The 12,424-nt window shown below is 43.9% G+C and overlaps 1 protein-coding gene across 1 annotated transcript in view; it reads right to left on the bottom strand.

The window, feature by feature from the left end:
- Positions 1–11,040: 11,040 nt before the first annotated feature.
- Prdm6 (PR/SET domain 6) overlaps positions 11,041–12,424 on the bottom strand; it is a 102,251-nt gene continuing 100,867 nt past the window's right edge. Inside the window, exon 8 of the mRNA XM_005356109.2 lies at positions 11,041–11,323. Coding sequence (XP_005356166.1) covers positions 11,209–11,323 — 115 coding nt within the window. The 3' untranslated portion in view covers positions 11,041–11,208. The remainder of the gene's footprint in view (positions 11,324–12,424) is intronic.

The raw sequence follows: 12,424 nt of genomic DNA, 5'->3' as shown, positions 1-12,424 counted from the left end.
AAAAAAAAAAAAAAAAAAAAAAGACTCACCTGGAATGCAGACATTTAGCTAGTACACTTTTCTGGTATTTGACTTTTTAAAATTATTTGCTTGAGGGTGAAAGCACTGGTGTACTGTCAAATACATTTTGAAACTATAAAAAATATTATGACAGAACTGGAAGAAATGTCTCCCATAGCCATGGACAACCAGAGCGGATTAGGAAATACTGTGTTCTTAGCTCCAAAATTAAAAAGACAGCTTCCTAACTTTGAAATGCTGCGCGCCCGCTCAAAGTATCCCCTGTAACTTCTGGGTTTATATCTAGTCTGAACGCTCATGGCGTGCAAAGAACCATTAAACACAACACCTGTTAACAACAACTTCAAATTACAAAGGGAGGGCTGGAGAGAGGGTTCGGTGGTTAAGAGAACTTGTCGCTCTGGCAAAGGGCCCCAGTTTGATTCTCAGCACCTACATGGTGGCTCACAGTGCTCCGTAACTCCACTCCCAGGAAATTCAAAGTCCTCTTCTGATCTTCGCAGGCATCGGGCATATGTGTAGTGCACGTATACACACTCAGACAAAGCACTCATACAAACTAATACATAAATCTTTTTAAAAAAGATTAGAAATGGAGTTTAAAAGGAAAGAAGGAAAACAGAAGAAACTCAAGGAGATGAGGAAACAGATTTATAGCCCAAGCAGTCAATCATGGAGCCAGGTGACCAGATGACTGTCAGGAAGATAGCTCAGAAGAGAATGCAGACTGTACTACTCCTAGAGTTCACATGAAAAAATAGGATTTGGGTTAAAATATACTATTATTTATAAACTTACTATGACTCTTCCATCCTGTGGCTAGCAGGCTACATGTGCGTTCTTTGCTGTCATGTGCTCTATAAACAATGATAATTCTCAGAATACGTGAAGGTCAGAGTTTGGGCTGGGTGGTATATTTGCCCCCAAAGTTGTACGTTGATGTCTTAATGTTCAGTTTTGAGGCAGGGGCATTAGGGAGTAATTAGGTTTAGATGAGATCATGAAGTTGGAACTACCTCTGTGGGTTCCTTAATCTCGGACTCTCCGGCTTTCAGAAATGTAAGAAACCAAGACACACATGCTTCTTAATCCACTGGGCTGACGCTGCATTAAAGCAGGGCAGGAAAACTCAAGAAGTCGCTAGTGTGTGAAAAGGATTCTGTACAGACAACTTTGTCCCGAGAGTCAGTGGGACAAGTTCCTCTGGTGCATGAGGCCCTTGGTCACATTTAAGACCGGATTTCTCACTAGGAAATGCTGTCATTCTGCACTGGAAAAGGGGCATGGCCACCCTTACCGATCAACAAGGGTGAGCAGGGGTAAAATTATCTCAATGGGGAGAATGCTCCTAAAAGGGAAATTATTTAAATGAACTATTGCCCGCCTGCTGATCACAAGTTGTTGAATTATGAATTACAGCAGTGAACTGGTTATTCAGGACTGCTGGAACAAACAACCACAGGTTGGTCTGACAACAGAAAACATTCTCAGACTGGAGGAGGCTCTGTGGGTCTGGAATCCGTGTGTCAGCAAGGCATGCCTCCTTAAGGGCTTTATAGGAGCGTTCACCTATAAACAAAGTTGTCTGTACAGAATCCTTTTCACACACTAGCGACTTCTTGAGTTTTCCTGCCCTGCTTTAATGCAGCGTCAGCCCAGTGGATTAAGAAGCATGTGTGTCTCTGGTGGTTCCAGATCACCTTCGGCATGTAAATGTGTGACTCCAGCCTCTGCCTCTACCTTCACGTGAACTCAGCATGCCCCCCCCCACTGCCGCCCTACTGTGTTTCTTCTGAGGAGCCCCTGGACTGGATTTAGGACTCTCCTGCACAATCCAGAAAGCTTTCAGGACCGCTAACTGACTCGTTTCTGTAAAGACACCTTTTCAAAGCACATTCACATTTACAGATCTAGAGGGGAGGGGATGGATATCTTTGGTATTTTTGATGGGCCAGGGACCATTCAAGCTACTGAAGCCAAAAAACAAAACAAACAAACAAAAAAAACCAGAATAAAAACTCAGAAGAGAATACAAACAATGGAAGCTTCAAATCTTTGTGTTCAGGGTGTGAAATGTAACCTGTCTTTCCTAAAGTGCAGGTGTGTGCTACCATGTGGGGATGGACCTGCCCTGGCTTCCTGACAGCGGAAAAAACTGACAGGAAAACCCCATAAGAGCTCTTTCTATTTATTATATGGTAAATTCTGTTCTATACGGTAGATGCCATAGTCGATTTTGATTCTGCTTGGGATCCCAAATAATTAGTATTTTCTTACAGTTGGGGAATAGTCATACATAATTTCCATATGCAGATTTTTTTATTAAACTAAGGGATGGGAAAGAGGGATGATGACAAGTAGGGAGGGTCTACAATTGTAGCCGCTGCCTCACTGCAGGACGCCTGTTTAACTGATGACAGAGGCTCTAATGTGCTGCCCTGCTGGCATTCTTTTGGATCTCTATAGGCCTCCTAAAAATCTTGAAGAAATAAAGCTCCTGCTCTCCCAGCCCCTTGTCCCTCTTGCTACGTGAGTATGAGTCCATTAGCCCTCTTTGTTTTGTCTCATACTTGAAATTTTCTTGTAAGATGGTAGATAAATATATCTGATTTTATTATCTACTGTGGGCCTCTGTCTTTTTCATCTTCGTTCATCTCCTGAAGATACAGTTCACTGAAAGGTCATTTTCCAGTCACAAGATCCAATAATCAAGGATCTTAATAAGAAAATTCCCTTTTAGTAAAATTCCATGTGAATGTTGTTGTTTGAGAATTTTTCTACAGAATGGTCCATTTTTTTCAGCACATTCCCAAAAATCAATTTTTTTTTTTTTGCTTCGAGAAATTCTTTAACTTTGATGTGAAAAACTGCTATTGATGCAGAAGATGATAGTAACGAAAAATTATTAACAGGAAATTTTTAATTCAAATAAGAGACAAACGTCCCAGGGAAGGGGTTCCAGGGAGACATCAGAGTAGGGGCCAGTCTTCACAGAAGACTCAGTGTGTGGCTTCTGGTGGCAGAGGGTTAGTGTGGCACCCAAATGTGTGTCTGCTTGTTTTCCTTATACCCCAGAAAGCAACTCCTGACCTACTAGGGCTTCTCAGGTAAGGACTGAGTGCCCCCCAAGTCTGTCCCCGCTGAGTCCAGTGTGGGCTTGAATAGCCTCTAGATTTCCGTTGACTACAAGTCATTTTTCCTTTCCATTTCTTATTCCTACCATGTCCCATTCATTTTTATAGAAGCATGTGTGACTAAGCAGATGGACAAACGCTGCTGATCTGCAGACCTCAAGCCTCATTGAAAGCCTACAAAATTATCCACACCAGAGACTGAAAACTACCCACCATCCCATCTTTTGCCTGAATTGCCCATCTTAGGAAGCACTGACTCAATTTATAACCTATTCAAGATCCGAGTCACATAAGAAGAGACCATGTCTAGCCCCAAGAGACCCTTTTCCCTAAGGGATATCCAGAAGGAGACGCAGGTACCCCACTGCTTCCAGAATGCCTGTATCAAATATACATGTTCATTTCTGATGTAATTTTTTTCTCAAAGAACATTTGCATGTTGTTCCCGGGCCATGGGCTGTCTATGCGCTACACCAGAAGAAGCAGGCTGAGAGTCGAGCTGGGTGAAGGTGGTCTGGTAACTGAGCTTCATTGCTCTGGGAGGAACAGCAGACTTGGCAGCTAGTTGCCAGCTGTGGATGATCAGTCACATGTTCATTGCATTGAGATCGTCCTGTTATTATGGATAAACATTCTCAAAATTAAATGCAAGCATGAAAACCCAGGGACAATATTTCTTCTCATTGATTAGCCAAAAAAAAAAAAACAAAAACAAAAACAACAACAAAAAAAAACCCAAGGATCATTATCTGTTCCTCTTTCAATCTAACATCCAATATATAGTCCATCAACAAATTCGCTACTGTCTATCAAAATCCAGACACAATCTAACCACTTCTGCTACCTTTGCCAGTATCACCCTAGAGACGGTACCATCATCTCCCCTGGTTACCTGTCGCCAGCACACATCCTCTCTCCTTTTCTTTGTTACCGTTTATTTCTGAGACTGTATTTAATTGCTACATTTCTCCCTTCCCATGCCTCCCTGCCAGTTCCCACATGCCCCTTCCCACTCTCCTTCAAATTCATGACCTCTTTTCCCACTCATTGTGATGGCATGCACATGTGTGTTTGTATATACATCTATACTCCTAAGGATAACCGCTGAATCCATATAATGTTGCTTTCTGTATGTTTTCAGAAAGGCTGCCAGATGATGGCTTCCAACCAGAACGTGCCCTGCTTCTGCTCAAAACCAGCTTTCCCCGCCTTCCCCAGAGGAAACACTGCGTTCTCACAGCGCCTTCCAAAGGCTCCACAGGACCACCCTGCTTTACCTCCTCCCATCTTCTCCACCCTCAGTGTCCTGCTTGCTCTTCTTGGAAGCTCACACACTTCTCAGTCAAGGAGAACTTTACTCTCCAAAGCAATAGGAAACGAATCGCATTGCTGACTCAACCCTTTGTACTGGTAGCCCTTAGCCTGTAAGGTGAAGAAGAGTCATAGGCCCAGTCCCACTCTTAGAGCAGAGGATTCTATTTTACCCCAAGGGTTGTCAGGGCCAGAACTAATGGACGGCTCTCTGTACCTGAATTACTGGAACTTGACTTGGTCAAGCAAACTAGATGGCAGCACCTGAGGATTAATCCAAAACTGTCTTGAATATATCTTAAGAAACCAGGGGGCTAGGTTTTCACATTCCTGCAGGCTACTATTTTCTGCCAAAGCACCTTCAGTATCTGTTGACGGCTTACCGCTCACAGTAGAATCAGTTTCCTCTGGAGAATGACTAGCCTGTGAGAGGGGATAGAGATAGTTTGGTGGTAAAGACCTTACCCAGTTTATACAGAGCCCTGGGTTCAAGCCCTAACATGGTGGGGGGGAATTGATATGGGACAGAATAAAAGGGCAACAATCTATCATAGAAATGTTTTATTAACCAAATGTATTTACACCTTTTCGTTGGCAATCCCTAACTTGTGTCTGTTTTTCATTTAAGTACAACACAATCTGGGCAGATCCTACCACAGGAATAAAGCAACAAGCATGAACTCATTAGTCTTTTGAAGTTGGCTGTTTGTTTGACTTTAATATTCAAGCTTTAAAAAGTTCTATGGGTTTTGAAGGTAAGTAATTTGCTTACCACCCTAACTGCAGTTCAGGCCTTCCTCTTACCATGGGCTGCTTCTGTGACTGGTTACATGTTCTGCATTGCCAATCACGGATTTGTATAATGTTCCAAACTTTAGACAGTAGAACACAAACTGAGTCCTTGCCCAATCCATTGCATTCAATGGGAAGTTGAAGAAGATCCTATTTCTATTCCATTTTAAACATTAGCAGGAAGTGTAAAATAGCTGCAGTGTTCTGGCAGGATCTAAACACCCGCTTGGTACCAGCACACTGCAAAACAGAATGTCTTCCCTTGATATGACACGCTCAATTAACTCGGGGACCTTAGGCCCACAGGGCTTTTCGGGTGATCTGTGTCAGTTTTCCTCAAACCCTCACATCTGAACCGAGACTTCCAAGAAGAGTTTGCCCCAGGTTTTTCTATTTCATTCTTCTAGGTTGAGACAAAGCAGAGAGCGTACACCAGATTGTCTAGGGAAAGTAAGACCACAGGTGCTGATTCCGTTGGCATCTGACTGTGCTCATGTGGGGACCAGCCAGGGCTTCAGTTTGGATGTTTGGTCTGGGTTGGCTGCCCTTGCCAACATGTGGCAATCACCTGCTGTGGTGGGATTTCTTTCCCCTTTTTTCTTGAAAGCAAAGAGTTCTGTTGTGGAAATGTATCCCCAGCTTGTTAAGTTTATTTCAAGATTGTTTTTTTGTTGGGAGTTACATGCCAAGCTTAGGGGGAAGAAAGGCAATAACAGAGATATTTTTGCAAGGCAGGAAACAGGAAATACCAACTAGGAGTCTGCCATTTTCAACTGGCTTGGAGACACGTTTGTTGCTTTGAGCAAATGTCCCTGTTAGAATCATAATATAGGATAACGTGGCGTAACTGCTGTCAGTGAAGAATTGCCCGGTAACAAAGCCAGTGCATGAAGAACCTTGTAAACTTGCTTTTGGAACAAACTTCACAAACAGCATCATCTAGATTATACCAAGAATCTGAACTGGGCCCTGTAGTACCTCCTGCAAATAACTCCAGTGTAGTAGGAACGGTTGGCCGCTTCCCGCCACCCAGCTAGCTTTACACCTGAAATAATTACACAGAAACTCCATTAGTTCTAGCCTCTTATTGGCTAATTCTCACATCTTGATTAACCCATTTCTAATAATCTGTGTAGTACCACGAGCTGGTGGCTTACCAGGGAGATTCTTAACCTGCTTCCGTCTCAGAGAAGAGAGGCATGGTGTCTGCCTGACTTGGCTTTCTTTCTCCCAGCATTCTGTTCTGTTTTCTCCACCTACCTAATTTTCTGTCCTATCAAAGGCCAAACAGTTTTCTTTATTAATTAACCAATGAAACAACAGATAGAAAGATGACCCTTCTCCATCACTCCAGTATTTGTACCTTTGACAAACCTAACCTGTAATGACTTGTTGCTTCAAGCCACCATGTTAGCCACATAAGCCGTAAGTCTATATTCTTCATGGACACAACTGCATAATGGCTCCACTGATGCCCCCAAAGTAATTTTGTTAGCACCCTGACAGAACAGAGAAAGCCCTGTTTCCTGTTGAACTTTGCTCTGAATGTTTTCCCCTTGACAATAGTGCTCAAGCCTAGGAGCGGAGGCTGACGAAGCTGCTGAGAGAATATCGTTAGGTATGTACGAGCGAAGGATAATGAACATTTTTGTCAGAAAGAGAGGAGAGCCTTGTGTAAGCCCTCAGAACGGTGCCTGGCAGTGGTTATAATGTGGGCTGGAGCTGTGATCATCTTTATCATCTTTCTTGACATCCGAGGGAAGCAGCCCAGAGCTGCTTTATTTTTCCGCTAACCTACACTCAAGAGAATCTTTCCTAAGGACAGCAGTAGCAGCTTTAGCTCTTGGGGAAGGTGGTGCAATAGTTTCACATCTTTGCTCTATATTCTAACCTATTTTGATGTTTTAGCATTTTGTAAATTAATCTGCGGAACCGACTGTCTCGTTACTTTAAAGAAGAGAGCCCTTTATGGGCCACAGCTATGGCTCAGTGGCAGAGCACTTGTCTTGCCTGTGCAGGGAGGGCCCTGAGTTCAAACTCCTCCACCACCCATACAGACAAATGTGAAGATCTCAGCACACAGTGACATTGCTAGAGCCTATTGTTATCAATTCAAGATGCAGCTCTCTTAGAATCTTCCAGGATTTGATGTCCGGGATTAGAGATGATTGTGGAAAATCAAATGAAATTCACATCAAAGAGTTTATTTGTTATTCCTGGCCTGGTTTCTGTAGGCCTGTGTAACCCTAATGGGATAGCAAAGAATCTGTTACCAAACACAAGGCTGCTGGACGGGCACAGTGATCCCTGGGCCCACACGACGCTGGAAATGTGCTGCACTGTGAGATGCGCCATGTTCCCAGTGATGTAATCAACACTACTTATGCTTGAGGAACTTTAATTTGCACAATAATTTAAAGCAACGATGCTCCGTTATGAAAAGCAATTGAATATTAGCTTCTTGCGTGAGCCATATTAAGCAGCCATTAGGAATAGTTTCACTGTGGCATGGAGTTGGGAGTCCAAGTATTAGTTGGGTCACTGAATATCTTCCAACTTTAATGCAGAAGAAGTTTGACATCATGATTAAAATGCTGAAACCGTTGTCATTTTAACCCATGGGTGAATATCTACTCTAGCCAGCCACTGAAGGGGAAAATAATATTTTCTCATCAGCAATTAAATAGGTTTGCTTATAGTGAACACCTACAATGAGGTCTCGCCACAGGAGTTCAGTATTTGTTGAATGAGTGAAGGAAACACTGAACGTATCAACCCGTGAAGAAACTAATGAATTTAAGTGAGTGACATTGCCTGAGGTCCAGACTGACACACTGTGACCCTGTGAAGACAGAAGAGAAACCATAATCTTTTTTCTGCTAGGGGCAGTTTTCCAATAAAAATATACCTAATGGAATTTAATAAAAAGTTCCTAATGAACTAAGTTATATAAAGTATGCAAGGTTAAGCTTTATACGTTTAATTATACAATAATATTATAAAACAAAAGAGAAAGTTAATATTTTTAAAGACAAGGACAAAACAAAACAAAGACTGAAAAAAGAGTTAATACATATTTCCTGAGGAAAATGCTTAGCTTTCCTTTGGGTTACTGAGATTCTCTTACAGAAATGTGATGGTCTGTATTCCCACCTCTTTCCTTTCTGCTCTATGACCTCTGTAGGCTTCCCCCTTTGACTCAGACACTCAGCTACATGGATGAGCATACGGTAGGATGGTAAGTCTTTTTGTAAGTGTGTGTATTTATTATTGTTGTGAGTGCAGATGCACGCACACCATGGCATATGTGCGGGGGTCAGAGGACAACTTGGAGTCAGTTCTTACCATCTTGGTCCCAGGAAGTGCCTTTCCCTATGCTGGCCTGAGAAGCCTTATGGTTGAGAGGAATTTGATCTGTCTCCCTCAACAGGGAGTATGGAAATCCTGGTTCAATTCTGACCATCCACTTTTTCATCTTAGATAGCATCTTTCTTCATTTTATTACTAGTTAGGATTATAGTTTCCACCAACCACCCACCGTGTCCTAAAGGACTGTTTGTACACTTTAAAATGTTAATATTTCCGAAGCCTTTCTGTTGAGAGGTTTCAAGAAACCCCTTCCCCTGCACACACACTGAGTAGGTGCTTTTGAGACCCTCATGACTGCTGTACTGCTTTGGGTGGGAAGTCAGCCTGTAGGAGCAGGCCTGTCCATAGACCAGTGGCCCAGGCTGCCCCATAGGAAGCTGGAAGTCTGAAAATCGTGAGTATCAAAATGCCTGGACATTTAGAGTACCAATTTTCTATTTTTTACGCAGAACATATTTTCTGACCAAATTCAGCTGCAGATATATGAAAAAAAAATCCAGAATAACGAAAGTGATAACGGACTCTGTAGAGAGTCCTAGAGAGGAGCTTTGGCACCGCTCACTGCCACATGCAGTGGGAGCTGGGCAGCATCTGGCAAAGCCGCCAGGGCAGCAGAGAACATTGTTCTGAAAGATCTCCCATGCTGGACATGAAGAGTTTTCATCGAAAGCTGCTATATCGCCTGGTATTCAGCTAGGAAGGGAGGCAAATGCATGAGCTGATTTTTCTCGCTGAACAAAAAAAATGTCCTCATTATATTCAGAAAACCCAGCCACATATTTAGACCTGGATGCATGAACATTCGCTCCTTTGTGGGGCAGAGCTGTAATTTTCTCTCGCAGAGAATCTGAGTTCAATTCCCAGCACCCACGTGATGGCTCCCAACTCCAGTTCCTGGGATCCAGACGCCCCCTTCTGGATTCCTCAGGCACTGCATGCACATAGCGCACAGATATACTTGTAGGTAAAAAAACAAAAAAATAAGATAAATATTTTTAAAAGAAAGAACAGAGAGCTTTTTAAAGGACCGAGTATACCATGATATATTAAACTGAGCCGCACTATTCCTTTCTGAAATGTGTGTGTGTGTGTGTGTGTGTGTGTGTGTGTGCGTGTGCTTTCCAGAAGACAATGAGTAAGCTCAAAAACAAAGCACTCCTTCAAAGGCTGTGCTTAGCCACCAGAAGCCTGCCACAGAATTACTGCTAGGAACTCGCTCGGGCTGTTTATGGAAACAGGCAGTGGAGTAGATTCAGGAGCTGAGTTTCCATTGAGATCTAATGGACCAGAAGCCCCCCCCCATCTTATCTTCCCAATGCCAGCTCGATACATAGACCTTGATCCAGTTATGTTGAGCACATCACTGAACCACTCCAAGCCCACTGGAAGCCATACTTTTCCAAGCACTCAGAGAACAGCCCAAGCGTGTACATGGTTCTTTTTTCTTTTGATTAATCAATCTCGAGAGAGGAAAAGGCAATCTCTATTGATAGCAGCAGTTAGTCCTGGCGGTCGGAGCTAGCCCACCCGTTGCTAGGCTACTTTCTCACGATATTTTCGCACCTGACTCATTTTTCTCCCTACTTCAGTGACAATGATTTTGCCACACTCAGCAGGGAGTGAAGGAGCCTCCAAGGGCTTCCCTGTGTGCAGACGATGCCATTGCCCGAGCCGAATCTGCCAGTGGGCATGACTGCTCACACATCCAGCTCTCGCCCAGAAACAACGACAACAAAATCACTTGAAGACTAACACCTCAGAGTCAGCCTCAGACCAAAGAACTTTATTTCTGTTTTCATTTTCTTAAGCTAAAATGTTATTGAAAAGAACCTTTTCTCCACCGGCTGCTTCGGAACAATATATTGTATTATGAAGCTCCGTACACTTTAAATGTTTTTGAAATCTGGACAGGACAAAGCAAGTCCTCCACTTCCGTCCTTTGAATTTGCAGCGGAAACCACTCTCTCTTCCTTTTTCCAGCGCCAGTTCCCGGCTGTCGGGTGGGAGGAGCCACGCGAAAGTGCACCGAGAGGGAACTGTGGCAATGGGCCACCTCTTAGGCGCAGGGGGCGCCAATCCAGCCAGGTTCTTGCTTCTGCCTCAACCATCCTTGCTGTGGCAACCAACATCGGGGTGGACCAGGCCTAGACAGAAGGAGGAAGGCCGGACCACGGGTCCCCTTGAACATGCTACTACAAAACGAAACAAAAACAAAAAGGTGCGAAGAGAACCAAGTCCCTGTGCGTTCTTACTCACAACTGTGGGCAGAGGAATCCTCCCTTTGGTATTAAATAACAGTTTTAAAAAGCTTTTTAGAAATAAAGCAAACACATGGTGGGACTGGAAACGCTAGCCATCCCAGGTGAGCTGTCCACGGAAATCCGTCTCATCCCTAAGTCATAAATAAATAATCTCTTTCCTGCCAGGATCAATATCTCTTAACATCTTACTTATTTTATTACTGCTTTTGGTTTTCTGGGACTGATTGAAAGTTGCTCAGAGGAAATCTTTGGTTTTGCTTAAGTGTCCGTGACATTTAATCATGACTTTCCTTGCACTTTAATTCCAGCCAGTCAATCAGTTAATCCACTTCGATTGATTCTGGGCTCTCGGTTATTGGCTTGCACTCATTGGGCATCCGCTGGTGTCGACTCAGCTGCGTGGCCTGCGTGAAGCTCCTCTCGCACCTCTCGCACCTGGTGGAGGCAAGAGAGAAAATTGAGACCAGGGAGCGGGGGCCTTCCGGGTGATGGGCTTCCTCTCATCCTGACTGATCGGAACAGACACTCCAAAGTGGCATCAGATTTTACTGGCTCAAGAGGTTTAATTGGTGGCTCCTTCCAAAGCCTGGGCCTGGGATGGGACAAAGCCGGTCTGAGGCAGAACAGAGGGACCTGTCAATAGGCTGGGGGGGAGGTGATTTCTCCAGAGAGCCCTGTCCTGCTGCACTTCTGATCGCTGTCAGTTCGAATAGATAAAGAACAAAAAGAGATTTTTAGGAGTGAGCCATCAGAGCAGCGGCTCGGCTGCAGTTTTCTGCTCTGTAACCCCAAAGAGAAATGGGTGACAAATAGAATTTCACCTGCTGCTAATTTCAAACCCAGAATTCCCCTTCTCTCAGCAGCCACGGCAAGCAAGCTTGTCTCGGAGTTTGGAAACACATGGAAGCAAGGCCTTGTGTTCTGGGGACTACAGGGATAGGGGTAGAGAATGGGGAGTAGTGGGTAAAGATGGGGGGGAGTGGGGAGACACGGTGGGGTGGGAGGACCAGGTATAGGATAGCTGTTTGTTTTTGTTGTTTTTTTTTTTCCAAACGCTAATGACAATGTCACAGTCAAAGCAAATTTAGGGTTAAAATAATTTCTAAAATTAGTGTTTGCCATGGTAGAAATGGGATGACTCAGAAAAACTGGGAGCTGGGGTGCTGGGGTGGGTTAGGAGGCTCAGCTATAGAGAGAGTACAGTATACAGTGTACATATGATCCGGGGTGTCTGAGAGGAGAAAACAAAGCAAGCACTACACTTCAAGTGTCTCCCCTTTACTTCAAAGAAAAACTGTAACCCAGAGAACCTAGGCCAGCCCCTATCTCCCACAGAGCCTGAACTTCAGCTTGATGGTTACTTAAGTCTGCTAAAAAATGGAAGACACACATACACACACAAACACACACACACACATACTGGAGTTTTTCTGTGGTTGCCATTCCTGACCATGTGCACAAGGACACATACACACACACACACACACACACACTGGAGTTTTCCTGTGGTTGCTATTCCTGACCATGTGCACAAGG

The sequence above is a fragment of the Microtus ochrogaster genome, chromosome 18, assembly GCF_000317375.1.
Source record: "Microtus ochrogaster isolate Prairie Vole_2 chromosome 18, MicOch1.0, whole genome shotgun sequence".
Classification (NCBI taxonomy): Eukaryota; Metazoa; Chordata; class Mammalia; order Rodentia; family Cricetidae; genus Microtus; species Microtus ochrogaster.
Note: the sequence above shows the minus strand (reverse complement) of the source record. Positions and strands in the feature narration are given on the sequence as shown.